Source organism: Chroicocephalus ridibundus, chromosome 3, assembly GCF_963924245.1.
Source record: "Chroicocephalus ridibundus chromosome 3, bChrRid1.1, whole genome shotgun sequence".
NCBI classification, from domain to species: Eukaryota; Metazoa; Chordata; class Aves; order Charadriiformes; family Laridae; genus Chroicocephalus; species Chroicocephalus ridibundus.
In genome coordinates, this window is record NC_086286.1 from 105,208,788 (window position 1) to 105,223,678 (window position 14,891).

Below are 14,891 nucleotides of genomic sequence, written 5' to 3' on the forward strand. Positions count from 1 at the left end.
TATGAAATATGGAAAAAATTACAATAAAATTTCCTTTATATATAGTGTATATGCTATTTAAAAAAAATATCGTGAGAGTGGGCAAAGTAGGAAACCCAGATGTTTACTGTTGTTTGGCTTGTCCTGAATACTCTGCTTTGAATCAGGCTCAATCTCTTCAGAAGGGAGAGGAAGCTAACACATTCCTTTTGCAGCATGCTCAGCTTGGAGAACCTTCTCAAGAAGGTTGCAGGTTATGCAGGGAGCCTAGGAGACTTCTCAAAGCAGACACTTGGTCTGCAGTGGAGAGCAGCAATGAATCCAAGCTTTCAGGGGTGGTGAAATGAAAAAGAGTTTTAGCGATCCATAAAAGGCTGTCTCTCTTCATCTGAGAAAGCTGTTAAACGATGCTGAGTTTAAAAGCAAAGCTAAAAGGAATTTCCCTTTTAAGCACACAAAGACCTTGCCGAACAGATCTGAGTTTTCCCTGTGTAGATAATAACCTTGTTCTATTGTATTGTTTCTTGATTAAACAAAATTTAAGAGCATCAAGATTTTGGCATGATTATTTCAAGACAAAGCAGGAATGAAGGTGAGAGAAGCATAGCTCCCTCATAACATTCTGTCACTTCAGCTTTGAAATACGTTCTTCAGGGGATGCTTTTAACTTTAATATTCAGCCAGCAAAAGCTGTTCCTTTTAGCATCATATCTAAGAGGAATGTAAAAGATTGGGATGATATCGAGCAATATTAACATGAAATGGTTTTAAAGATTCCTTATCAAGTATGGGCTATATATTATTTTGTATTGTCAATTTCTATAGAAGCAGTCATTTCCGATTAATATGAAAGCACTGCAGTTCCTACAAATCAATTTTAGAAATGGAAAATTTAATTCAGGAAGGTGTATTTTTGGGTTTGGGTGGGCTTTTTTTCATTCTAATCATATGTTTCACCTTGTATATTAAATATAGTTCCTATTTGCAAACAGTGTGATCATTGGTTTTTATTTTTTCCTCCTTTAGTTCATGGAATTTTTCTGTCCCAGAAGCTAAAATACCCCAAGAAAACAAACACTTAACACATGACTCCCCCCAGCCTCCTGCCTCAAACCTTTAAAATGGTGATTTTTCTAGAAATGCAAAACAAAATCTTTTCTTTTTACGAAATAATGTATTTAACATTGCAGGGAGATAGAGATACGTGAGAAGTTTGAGACTGATTTCTCAGCTTTTTAGTGGATTTTTTCCTGTTTTGATTCAATTTCTTCTGTGGTCTAACCATTAGTTTATTTTCATTTTTTCAGTAAAATTATCACAACACACAGCATCACAGTACCACAATTCTGTTACCGGGTCATACATCACTGTAACAACTGGCATGAAGACTCATAGGCTTTAAAGTAATGATTCTGCAAATAATAAATACAGTTTAGCTTGATGTCATCCTAAATGATGCAAATGGCTTTTCAATCTCCAAACACATCAGTAAGCTAAAGAAAAGCATACAGATAGTAAGCAAAGAATATTTCTGTTATGCAGCTAGTCTGTCTTCTTCCTGAATTAAAGAAAGAACTGTGGTGGGCTATTTTTTTGTTTGTTTGTTTTTAAACTCAAGTGTGGCTTTAGCTATATTAACTAGTAGATCTGCAACTGCGTCATAAATCGGTGTCATCATTTAGTTTAATTACAGATTTGTTCCTCTGAAGATGAAGCCTATCTCAACATAGCACCAGACATTTTTAACCGTAATTGGCAAGCTGAGACAATGGGTTACCCAGGCTATATGAGCAACTACACATTTCCAGTAAAATCACAGTGGACGTGTTGCATGAACTAAACATTTTGCTCTAACTTGATTTTTTTTTTTCTCCTTCATGAGGAATGTTTTGACTGTGATAAATTTGAGTGCTTGGGGATCATGGGGATAAAATGGAAAATCCAATTTTGGATTTATCATATGCCAAATATTAAGAAATAATATTATTAAAAAATACAGTGACTTTCTTTTTATTTTTAATAGCTAAATGTGGTGGAACACTGACAAACATGGGTGGTGTGATCCTGAGCCCAGGTTTTCCTGGAAATTACCCTAGTAACTTAGACTGTACATGGAAAATTTTATTGCCAATTGGATATGGTAAGTAAACTTAGGTTTGAAGAGCAATTATTTGTAATCATCAGATTTAAACATATATAAGAACATTCTGATTTCCAGTATGAAATAGATTTTATCCAGTGAATGTATTGTGAACCCCTTACATAATTCTGCGCTATCTTTTGAATTGAAAATAACTGACAGTTTAAAAACATATCTTCGTCTAAGCAATTAGTTATTTGTAAAACTCAGCCTGAGTCAGAAACTGATTTCAGAGCAAATGAAATCCGCTGCATGGAGATATATCAGATGAAATAGATAATGTGACTTCTAAATTAATTAGTGGTCTTCTTTTTAGTATCCTTTCATTGTCCCCTAAATGACTTTTTCACAGTATTTCTTATGTTCTATGAACATGGACAAAACCTCATTTCTAGCACTATGAATTTGGTTAAAAACATTCTAAAACTATATTCCAAATATCAGGTAACCGTTGCCAACTTAGAAACTTTCTAAGTTTGCTTTAAATCTATTGTCATATGGAAAATATCTTCATAAATAAATAACAATTAGATAGAGAAGGTAATAAGGGATCTATAAGTGCATGTATAAAACACAATCCTCTATCATTATCAGAAATGAAAGAGGAATAAGTTTTCTTGCTGTGAAACATTATGTCCCATTCTGTGAATTCTGTACTAGTGCTCAAATAAGTAAATTACATTTAAAAGCTTATTATTAAATTCACTATACCCCTCTCTGGAAATGAATTTATTTTCTTTGCTTTCCATTGCATTCATGAGAGGGATTTTTGTAGTAAGATAAACTACTTACAGAGAGTGTATTACACTAAGTTAATTTGTAGCAATACTGTGCTGCTATTTAGAATAGCGCCCTTTATCAGTGCCTACCTGGTAAAACTGATTCATCATAGTTACAGATAGCCTTAGTAGCCTTAGATATCCTTATAGCTTTAGGATGACCATAAACAGGACATCTTGGCTTATTTTGGCATTCTAAAGCTACATTTGCAGAAAATACAAATTGTAAGCAACTGTTCTGGAGAGATGTCATCCTAATTAGGCTACTATAATACAGCCTTTTAAGAACAGTCCTTCATTTTTCTCAGAGTTGCTGTTTTTCTTTAAGCTTTTCCATGTGGACGGTGTTTCATGGATTAACTATGCAAGAGTGTATTGTATCCTATTATTATCCCTCTCACTTCTCCGAAAGTCTCCAGTAGTGGTAATCCTATAAATAGTAAAAAAATATGATTTTTTTTGGCAAGGGATTTGGCAGGTATAAGATTGATCTATCATTGCTTTCAAAATGCTAGAAGGGGACATTTTTTGCCATAAAATTGCTACAGGGATCTTTTTCACAAAGTCTCTGTCAGATAATCCACAGATAATGTCTTTATACCAGGTTTATATGTTGTGATTGATGTGATGTTTCACAGACAACTTCCACTGCAAAATCATGGATACTATTTTATGATTTATAAACATTTTTTATTTACTAAGAGCTGTTTGTCTACATTCATTCTATTATATCAAAATCAATACATGAAATCACTGAAACATAGAAAAACATTTCCAAAATTGAGTAATACTCCAGGACTTTTTTTTTTTTAAATTATTTTAATGTGATACTGATTAGATTGGGTTAGAATTTAGCACTGTGAAAAAAAACTGATCAAGAGGACACTCATGGCCACGTAATGATTGATTCAAATTCCACTGAAATAATTAACCTCACAGTGATTTCATCTCTCAGTAAGTATTCCTTTTTTCCATCCATTTATTCAAACTTTGTAGCTGAATAAAGCCCACGATATTATTGACTTCATGCAGGCACACAGGTGTGCTTAAACAAAGTCCAACAATAAAATTGTGGCAGCTAAATGAGTCCCAAAGTATAGTGCTTTCTTCATTACATGAAAATACAGTGATCGTGTAAAAGATGACACTACTAAATTCCAAAGATTTTAAACAGATGGAAAGTACAACTTTTCCAGTAAGTTGCAGTGAGTTTGAAATTATTACAGGTAGCTGTTAATTGATCAACATTTGTAAAAAAAGATTAGCTCAGCTTGGAATTCTCATTATTTAGAGTCTATTCAAGTGAGAGAGGAAATCCCGTTGAGACTGAAGCAGGAAGTAGTATAATTATAGTTTGACCAGATAATGATTTATTTTCTGTAGCAGTTTTATTCCATATAATTTTCTGTAAGAAATGATTTAGTGTAGAAAACTTTTTCTTTGACATATCAAATTGACAATTGTAACTTGTATAATCTTAGAGTTAAGGCTTGAGTGACACATATAGTATGTCCTCTAATTGAAATTAACATCTTTGAAAAAATCTTTAGGAAAAAAAAAAAGTGTATGTTTGTGTTTAAAATGTGGCTATTTTAGGCAGTTTAATTTTTTAAAAGTTAATGATAAATCTAGTTTTTGCTTTTAAAATACAAAGCTTTTCTATACTGAATATTTGCAAATATTCATATAAATTCCATCTCACTAATTAAAGTAGAATGATTCCATTTCAAAGGTACTCTCTGGCTCATCAGAGACTATTTCAGAACAGCAGACTACTTTTATTTAAATACCTAAACACTGATTTTGACTACATATATATGTCTAATTGAATTATCTGCTTTTCACTTCAGCAACTTAAGTATAATGTTAAGTAGCTGCTCAATTCTTTAGAATTTCCATGCTGCTGTCATCCAGTCTCTGGTGGGGATCACTGAATGCTGATACTGAAGTCAAGATGTTTCCAAGCTGCTTGGTGTCCTACCTCATGTGAAATGCCAAGAGCATTGTAAAATTATTGACTTTGCTCAAGTCAGACTAACTATATCAGACAGCATACGAGAGATGGCTGATACTGAGACTTTGATATGTTCTGTATGTGTCTCGCTATTGATAGCATCAGAATGAGTTTTCTTATTCTGCAGGTGAAATACTTGTTTTCATATCTCCCACTCTGCATAGGTCAGAGAAGGTACTAAATAACCCATATTCTTACAAGTTCTCTATAATTTGGTTTATTTGGTAGTTTATTTAGTTTCTCCTGTAGCCAAAAAAATTAATCCATTTTATACAAACTATTAGATATCAAACAACAGAGGCAGAGAAAGGAGCTACAGAGCAAGAAGGAGTCAATGACTTACCCTAGTGATTAATCTAGAAGGTACTCTCCTGGAATTAACACTGTGCCTCTACTGCTATTTAAGAATGTCAGGCAGAGAGTTAAGGCATTGAATATTTCACATTGCTTTGTTGGCTCATGGTGGTAATTCTGTTTTATTCTTCATAGTCTACTGGAGCAGGGTTAGGCTCAAGCAGTGCGGTTGCAAGTTACTTGGTACTACTTGCTTTTCGAACCAGGGGTTCATCCCCCATCTGTCTTTTGATATTATATATACACATCATTTGAGAAGCCTGAATTCCAAGTCCTTGGTCCACATGAAGTAGTGCCAGAACGTAAAAACAGTTCTTCCCATGGGATTATGCTTATACTGCCAACTGTTCAGCATTTTGGCAGTCATCTCTCTCCCTTTCTTTTTGTGAGAAAGGCCTGTTTCAACCACCTGACTTGCAGAGAGAGTTTGTGGTAAATGATCCTGAGTAAATACTGTCACCAGTCTGGAGTTTAGTGCATTTTATAGTGGCGTATACAGAGAAGAATGGCTCTGGCCCGAGATGGAGGGAAGAGGAGGCATATATAGGTGACCTGGGTAAGGAAAAACAAGGTAGAGTAGACAGGTGGAAGTAGGTAGTTAAACTTATGCCTCTGAAAGGTCACTCTGTTAGTAACCTTTGTGGGTACTGAGCTCATCCTGAGCCTCTATGAGAGACCTGGCCCAGCTACAGTAAAGCTCTTTTGGCAAAGTCCTGACCATGCCGTGACAGAGCAGGATTTGTGATGTGCCCCTCCCTTGAGCGTTTCTGTTGGCCGGTTTAGGAACCTGACAAGTATCTGGTTGTTGACTTTGTGACTTCATTGGTCCCTTTACATGTGGTTGTGATATTTATTGGGAGCCCAAAAATTAGAAGCTCCAATTCCTGCAATACTTAGCAGCTATTTCCTTAATGTAAGCATCTCACTTTGAATGGTAACTAAAATATAGTGCCTATAACAATTATTATGACATCTTTTTTTGTATTTGCACGCTGTAACATTAAGCAACATGAGTTATAAAAACTATTTTAAAATTTTCTTTCTTTCTTAATGCTGCAGGTGCACACATTCAGTTTCTGAATTTCTCCACTGAAGCAAATCATGATTTCCTTGAAATTCAGAATGGGCCTTACCACACCAGCTCTATGATCGGCCAGTTTAGTGGAATTGAACTCCCATCACCCTTACTAAGTACTACTCATGAAACACTTGTCCATTTTTACAGTGATCACTCAGAGAACAGGCAAGGATTTAAGTTGACATACCAAGGTAAGTAGGAACTAGCACAATGAACTTTATGTGAAAATTAAGTGGAAATGAAAAGACACCAGATATCGCACATTCTGTATTTTGAAATACATATATTCAGTATTTGAATATGTGAACTTTCTGTGGTCTTCTACTGATGGCTTTTTTTCTTCATCTTCATTTTTTGTTAGTTTTTTTCCCCATTAGTGACAATAAAGTATCATTAATTCGTGCATATTTCTGAAATATTAGAATAGTCTTACTGAAAACTGTTGAGCCCCACTGCAGGTTCTGAACAGTTTAACAAAGTGGAATGGCTGGTTGAATTCTCATCTAACTGCAGTGAGGGAGATTCATGCCACCTTATTCTAGGCTCTTAATTTAGATAACTTGGTTAGGTTTTCATATATATGTGTATAAGCCTATATGTTTGTGTAAACGTGTATGTGTTGTGGGTTAATCCTGGTGGGCAGTAAAGGACCATGCAGCTGCTCACTAACTTCCCTCCCAACCCCCAGTTGGATGGAGGGAAGAAGGAAGGAATAGTAAAAGCAAGAAAATCCAGGGGACAAGATATCCTTAATAACTGAAGGATAATGGGAAGAAGAGAGAAAGAAAACAAAACAAGTTATGCAAAGGCAATCGTTCACCACCTCCCACTGGCAGACCAATGCCCAGCCACTTCCAAAGCAAAAGATGGCTAACATCCTTAAACCCCCTTTTCTGCCTTTTATTGCTGAGCATGATTTTATATGGTACGGAATATTTCTTTGGTTAGTTCAGGTCATCTACCTGGTTGTGTCCCCTCCCAACCTATTGTGCACTCCCAGTCTATTCACTGGTGGGGCATAGTGCGAAAAAGAGATGGCCTTAATGCTGTGCAAGCACTGTCCAGCAAAAGCCAGGACTTTAGTGTGTTATCAGTATTGTTTTGGTCACAAATCTAAAACACAGCACCATATGAGCTGCTATGAAGAAAACTAACTCTATTGTAACCAGGCCCAGTACAGTATTTATTTGCATACACACATATACACAATTGTAGTTAGATTATATCTACAGAGTCCATGGATAGAGAGGAAAAATCTTCCAGAAAATAATTGTGAGCACCGGAACTAGGCTAATGCTCATAAAACGTGGCCACAAGGAGGTGACATCTCTCTATTGCCTGTGGAGTTTTCTTCTGTTACATAGTTTTAGAAGTAGGGCATACTCTCACAACATCACACCCATCTAGTGTGATTTTTATTCTGAGAAGTCAAGGGCAATTGTGGTTAGGCAGATGACTCTTTTTAGAATTTTCTGGAAGGACAGAAAATTTGCAAATTGCAGAAATGCCGAGTAAATAAAATACAAAGCCATGTGGTTTGTTTTCTGTATATGCTCTAGTGCTTTTTGTTCTGGTTCTAATTAGTGTGTTTTTCCTTACTATATCAACACCTTCCTTAATGGTATTGAGTCTATAGGCTTACCTATGTGTGATTAACTCCTGAGTAACAGCATTTTCTGTCATGAAATTGACAGTTAAATCTTCAGTTGTTTGTAGACGGTATAATATGTTCCAGCTTGCTCAGCCATGTTTTCTGTTCCCTTTAAGGGGAAACACACATTCATATTTTGATGATCTATGACGGTTTCAGCAGGGGGACAAGGAAACAGGTTCAGTTTGCTTTTTAATCATCATAATACTTAGCTTTTTGTATCTTTAACTCTTCATGTGTATCTGGATCAAAACATATATTGTACAAGGTATTCTATGCTTTTGGCAAGGATGGTGATATTTGTTGATGTTTAAGGAAATGATAGTCCAGATCGAAGTAAAAGATGACATAGATTTGGAAAAAAGATTATCTGTATTTTGATTGGTTTCTGACGTAATGCCGTTGACATACGTCTACTTCAGACTCCTCCAATCGTTGGTCAGTGCTTGGGTCTGTTTTCACTTACAGCCCAGTTCCTAAACCAATTGACACAATTGGTACTGCAAGACTACTGTGACATCAGATGTGACGCAAATTACCTGGGGTTATCAGTTAAATTTTTCCTTTAAAGTCTCAAGAGATTCTTCAGTTCGAGAGTCACAATGTTTTAATAAAACTGAGATAGAGTTCTCTATCTTTGTCTATCTATATTGACAATGTGCGCTTGCAACCCAGAAAGCCGACCGTATCCTGGGCTGCTTCAAAAGAAGCATGGCCAGCAGGTTGAGGGAGGTGATTCTCCCCCTCTACTCTGCTCTCCTGAGACCCCACCTGGAGTACTGCGTCCAGCTCTGGAACCCTCAGCACACGAAGGACATGGACCTGTTGGAGCGGGTCCAGAGGAGGGCCATGAAGATGATCAGAGGGCTGGAGCACCTCTCCTATGAGAACAAGCTGAGAGCCTGTCAGGTTGTTCAGCCTGGGGAAGAGAAGGCTCTGGGGAGACCTTATTGTGGCCATTCAGTACTTAAAGGGGGCTTGTAAGAGAGATGAGGACAAACTTTTTAGCAGGGCCTGTTGTGATAGGACAAGGGGAAATGGTTTTAAACTAAAAGAGGGGAGATTCAGACTAGATACAAAAAAGGATTTTTTTTTGTGGTGAGGGTGGTGAAACACTGGCGCAGGTTGCCCAGAGAGGTGGTAGATGCCCCATCCCTGGCAACATTCCAAGTCAGGTTGGACAGGGCTCTGAGCACCCTGATCTAGTTGAAGATGTCCCTGCTCATTGCAGGGGGGTTGGACTAGATGACCTTTAAAGGTCCCTTCCAACCCAAACTATTCTATAATTCTATGTTTCCATGATTCTATGATATTATGGTTTTCTACACTTAGCCTGTCTCAGGCAAATTTATTTACCTTTAATATATTCCATATATTTAAGCAATATCTGTTTATCAGCACAGACAGAAAGACTCTGTAATCTGTGCTACAGTTCATAGAACTGCAGGAAAATGTATTGCTACAATTTGTGTATCTTTTTATTTATTTTATTCATTTAGCTGATATTTTTTGTATCCCATTAGAGCAATTTAGCATGCTTAGCAATAGGAAATTGAGCCCAGGGAATCATTCACAGTGGTGTTCAAGTGTAGCTAAGAAGATTACATGTATGTTCAGAAGTTAAGCTGACTGCTATAACCCATGGTCGAAAAATCACATGAAATCTAGGGCTTATTGAAGTTAACAATTGTGTCAATTATTTCAGTCAAACCACAACTTCACTTTTTATCTTTTTGCCTGTTACAGGCACAATTACTTTATTCATCCATAGTAAACTGCTAAAAGAATCTTTTGTAATCTATGTCCAGTCTGGAGTTGACTTTAAGATGGTAGCTTTCATAATGAAGTTTACTCTGTATTTTGAAAAGGTTGTTGAATTAAGCTCATAATTCCACTTTTCTTCTATTCTTCCCTTTCCCACTGTGTCCAGTAGGATTATTTTGTCTGATCTGAAGTAAATGGGAATATGACGAAGAGGACACCATACAAAAGAAAATGATATTTTTGGGTTCACTCTAACCCACTCTTCTTAAAATCATTTGTGTTTTAGATAAGTTGCTTTCTTTCTGCTTCTCCAATTGCAACTTGTCAGCTGGCAACAAAAGTCATTGACAGTGTAAAATTTTATTCTATTATTTAAATAGTGGAAAAGCAATGCACCTAAAACCAAAACAAGGTATTACACAATATTAAGAACTTTAATTAGATGGATGTTATAATAAAATGTTTTTAAGTGATGCAGATTGTGTAGTAACATTCTCAGAATAAAATAAAACTTTCAAAAAGAAGTATTGTTCATAGAAATTCAGAAATTTGTAGTAGTATTTTGCAAATATTTATATAAAGAATCCAGAAAAAAATCATTATAGAATCATTTAGGTTGGAAAAGACCCTTGGAATCATCGAGTCCAACCATCAACTCCACTCTACAAAGTTCTCCCTTACACCGTATCCCTTAACACCACATCTAAACGACTCTTAAACACATCCAGGGATGGTGACTCCACCACCTCCCTGGGCAGCCTATTCCAGTGTCTGACCACTCTTTCTGTGAAGAATTTTTTCCTAATGTCCAGCCTAAACGTACCCTGCTGCAGCTTGAACCCATTCCCTCTTAATTTCTCAAATATAGTAACAATAAGAATTTTCTTACTTTAGTAATTAGTCTAATAGTTATAATAGTAGATAGAAAATTCAGAACCAAGAAGGAGATACAGTTAAATTAACTTATATTTGAGTCATTCTAATTTCAAATAAAAAATACAACTAGTATTTATTACCTTGCTTCTCAAAATGTGCAGTTATAGGTGTATTTGATTTACCAAATGCATATACATTAATCCAATTTTATTTTCCCCATGAGTGAGAAGCAAAACAATTTCTGCAGTAAAGGCAACTCACACAGTTCATTTTTATGTAATAGCCCTTACTTATAAAGAGACTCTGGGGTGACTCATTCCTGAATACTGTTTTGAGGAAGCACAGTATTTTAGTCTATATATTAAAAAATAAATGGTTTTAAAACCTTAAAAAAACCACAACATAATCCGCTCATGTAAAAAGATGCTGGGGAAAAAAAATGAATTATTTTACAAGGTACTTATTATTTACTGATTTTTTTTTCTAATGTGGAAAGTTGCTAACACCGTCACGTTTAATTTTTAAGTGATTAGGATCTACTAGCTAAGCTCACTCTACTGAGCTTCTAATTGATATATATCACCTCTTCCACCTACCTCCTTTTCTGCATTCTACAAACAGATTTTGGACTTTTGTTCTTTAAAAACAAAATACCTTGAATGTGTTTATTTTTCTTCAGATAGCACACGTTCTCTCTGTTGCCTCTAAGATCTCAGATTTCACAGCCCAAACCATGACAGAGAGACATTTCTATTGCTAACATTTCTCCTTTGGTAATTCTTTCTAAGATTATAATATTTTATAGCTTCATATTATTGAACACAAGTAACTTGCTCAACACCATCTAGAACATGTAGGAAATTGTACTCTAAATTCAAGATATTCATAACCTAAGAAGAACTTCTGGAAGTATAGTATTTCAGTGTATTCACCATTCTTCTGACATGCTTTGACAGAAAATGTCAGTGGTTTACAACTGAGCAATTTTAATGGCTGCATTATTTTTCTTCATACAAAGTATGTTTTGCTGTTGCTGGCTGACTTTTCTTTTCCAGTTCTACATATGTTGTCCTTGATATTTAGTTATCTCGTCTTCCATGTTGTTTCTGGATTTTTGTACTTCTTTTGGTAGTATACTTCTGGATTTCTCTCTCTTCCTCTTAGTTGGTCTGCAGTTGCTGAAACTGTACTTAAAAAATAATTCTTCACTACTCAAAAATGTTTCCTTCTCCTTTCTTCCCTGTTAGAAATTTTGTTTTCCTTTCAGTAAGTCAAACATCAAATAAGTCTTAGCCTGATTTGCTTGGATGACAAGACTTACACTGTTGTGATGTCTGACCATCATGCTTCTTGATATATTTCTGTTATGCAATTTTGGAACCATTGTCCAATTTCAGTCAAATTTAACAGTTCCTAGAAATGTTTGGAAAGCAATATTAGTAACGTGGATGAGAGCGTCCTGAAATAGTGCCCTTTTTGAGAGAAAAGATGCAGTATTACTCCATAGATATCAATTCAATTTAGCTTGCTTGCTACCCTGTTGAATATTCCTTGTCACAGCTCATTTCAGTACACACTGTGTCTTGCCTATCTGCTGTTCATGGGATATAGACATGGGAGGGAGATAAAATATGAGAGGTTGGCATGGGTGTCACATTCAAAATCTTCTTATGGGCAAAAGGAAGCATATCATACATAGAAAGCTAAGAATTTATTTTTAGTTCAATTAATGCTTACGCAGTTAAGTTGTCCAAGTCAGTTGACATGGCACAAGATCATAAGCAATGCAGTTGAAATTCTTATGTTTAAACTTCCTCCTGTCTACCCCATTTATTTTGTATTATGTTCACCCTCCCAGTGCTTTTATGGAGGCTAACGTTGACAGCTGCTATCTTTTTATGTAGAACTGGAGAGGCAGTCATCGGCATCCCAACCTCTTTGCTGGGAAACATATGATGTTCATGATAGGGATTTCGTACTCTTCAGTCTTGGCTTCCACTTGGATTAGTTTTTACGTGTTTTTCTGACCACAGTATGCTTCTTTCCTACTGTTTCCCAGCCAAACCTTGGAAGTTGCTTTCCCCAGCTGCAATTACTATAGAGGCCTATTGTTTGTTAAGCAGTGACTGCCAGGGCTTGTCAGGCCTTTAGCATACATGGTATTTGCAGAGCATAACTTAAAACATGATAGGTAATAATCACTCGACTGCTAGCAATTGTTAAAATGAGCTAAAACCAGCTCAGACCAAGGCAAATCCCGACATATCTCAGATCACTGAGATCTTGCACTGTCAGGTGCATAAATGGCATAAAGCCTATGGCATTTTACATTTATTGTGTTTCAAGGGGTTGGAGATGCTGCAAATAAGGTAAGTTAATCCAGAAAAGGCTTAATCGTTGCGGAATCTCCTTATAGGAATGTAGTGCCCAGATGTAGGTAAACAGAAATTGTATAGATATTATGTAGATATATAATAATACATATATAAAAAAACCCAGGCTTTGTTTGTTCAGCTGCTGACAAAACAATGTACTGAATTCATCCATTCTCCTGACCAGGTAAATCTAACAGTTCCTATATGAAACAAAATAGTCTTTTGAACCCTATCAGTAATAATCTACATTATTTCCGAGAAACATACTTCAAAAGTATTTAATCTCTCAGGGCAACTAAAACAGGCATCTTAAATCAAAGGGAACAAATATTTGTCAGGACTAAGTAACGGTGGTGTGTAAAACTGGACAGTGTATACCAGTGCAAACAGACGTAGCACACACAAACTAAAATCTGCAGAGAATTAGAGAGAACATATTTATACTGAATTTTTAACAAAATTAAGTTTTGTCAGTATTTTTCCTTTTGTCCACTTTTGCTATTTCTATAGAAATGAATTTGTAAAGCAAAGCGGATGGATCTGAAGACCTTACATCTTTATACATTTAACAGATGTTTTTTTCAGACTGTTTCTAATTGATCCCATTTTAGGATGTCCTAATATACTACAATTGGGAAAAAAAAATTCTATAAACAAAAAAGCATTGCTTTTCTAATAATAACATTTACTTGATATACCCTTAAAAAAAAGATGAGTAGGCAAAAAGAGTCTATGGTTGTAGGCACATTCACCAAACCCATTCTAATGTCTTAATGAATGTGTTGCATATTAGGAAGCACTGACAAGACTGCATAGCTTAATCCTGGTCTGATTTTTTTAAATGTACTTAAATTTACTTTAAAATGGATTTAAGATTATATTTGTCCTGTTACTGAATGGTACAAGCTTGGTTCAATTCAAGGACTGATTTTTCGTGAGTAAAAAAAGGGCCATTTCTCCTAACTAGAAAACAACAAGTAGTGGCATTAAGGTAGCAGGCTTTTTTTTTTTTGCAAGGTAGATGCCTTTTTATAAAGATACCAATCTTAAAATAAAGGGAAATTGTTAATGGGTATGCTTATTCATGTTAACGGGTATGCTTATTCAAGCAAACTTCCATGTCATAAAAAATGAAGTTTTATAGAGATCTTAGCATTTTATGAAGGATAAGACTTTTTGATAACCCCTAATCTCAGGGGAAAGCAAAGACTATGAATATTGTATAGTGAATGGTAGAATTAATAATGCTATTTTTCAATTTTTCTACTAACTTTCTGAAGACAGGAAAAAACCTATGAGATTGCAGCTTAATATAGCCTGGGATTGTACTCTGAGCACATTATTTTGTGTGGGAAGAAAAGCGTATGCACACTGAGAACAGTAAAATATTTGCTTCCCATGCTTGCAAGGAGATAGTGCTGCTTCGTAAGTGCTAGCTTGTGAATTCTCACAGCACAGGATTTGAATATACAACCTAAATCACTTAGATATTGTGTATTTCTGAATGCAGTAAAAAGCTCTAATTGCACTCCCTTTCTTCCACAAGCACACTCCTGGACGTACACAACGTGATTTGAACTTGTTAAATCTGATGACCTCTATCTAGCAAAAAGACAATTATGATGGAGCTTTTGAGACATAGGAATCCAGAAGGAACATGGGATTGTTGCAAAACTATTATATTTCTAAAATGGTTTCAGATGATGTCATAAGGGGGGAATGCTAATGGAAATAAAATAAGGTCTTTTGGGGACGTCATACCAAATGATTTTCTAACTCACGTGACAAAATTAAGCCATGTTTTGTGACTCTAATCCTGAGTCATTGCATCTGGAAAAAATTATGTTCTTTCATGCCTAAGGCAATAAACTGAGGTTCCAG

General features: G+C 35.6%; 1 protein-coding gene across 2 annotated transcripts in view; it reads left to right on the forward strand.

Annotated features, from left to right (window-relative positions):
* CSMD1 (CUB and Sushi multiple domains 1) overlaps positions 1–14,891 on the forward strand; it is a 1,197,532-nt gene that overhangs the window by 1,046,527 nt on the left and 136,114 nt on the right. For both annotated transcript variants that reach the window (XM_063330346.1, XM_063330347.1), the window contains exons 40-41: positions 2,003–2,119; positions 6,326–6,535. In XM_063330346.1, coding sequence (XP_063186416.1) covers positions 2,003–2,119; positions 6,326–6,535 — 327 coding nt within the window. The remainder of the gene's footprint in view (positions 1–2,002; positions 2,120–6,325; positions 6,536–14,891) is intronic.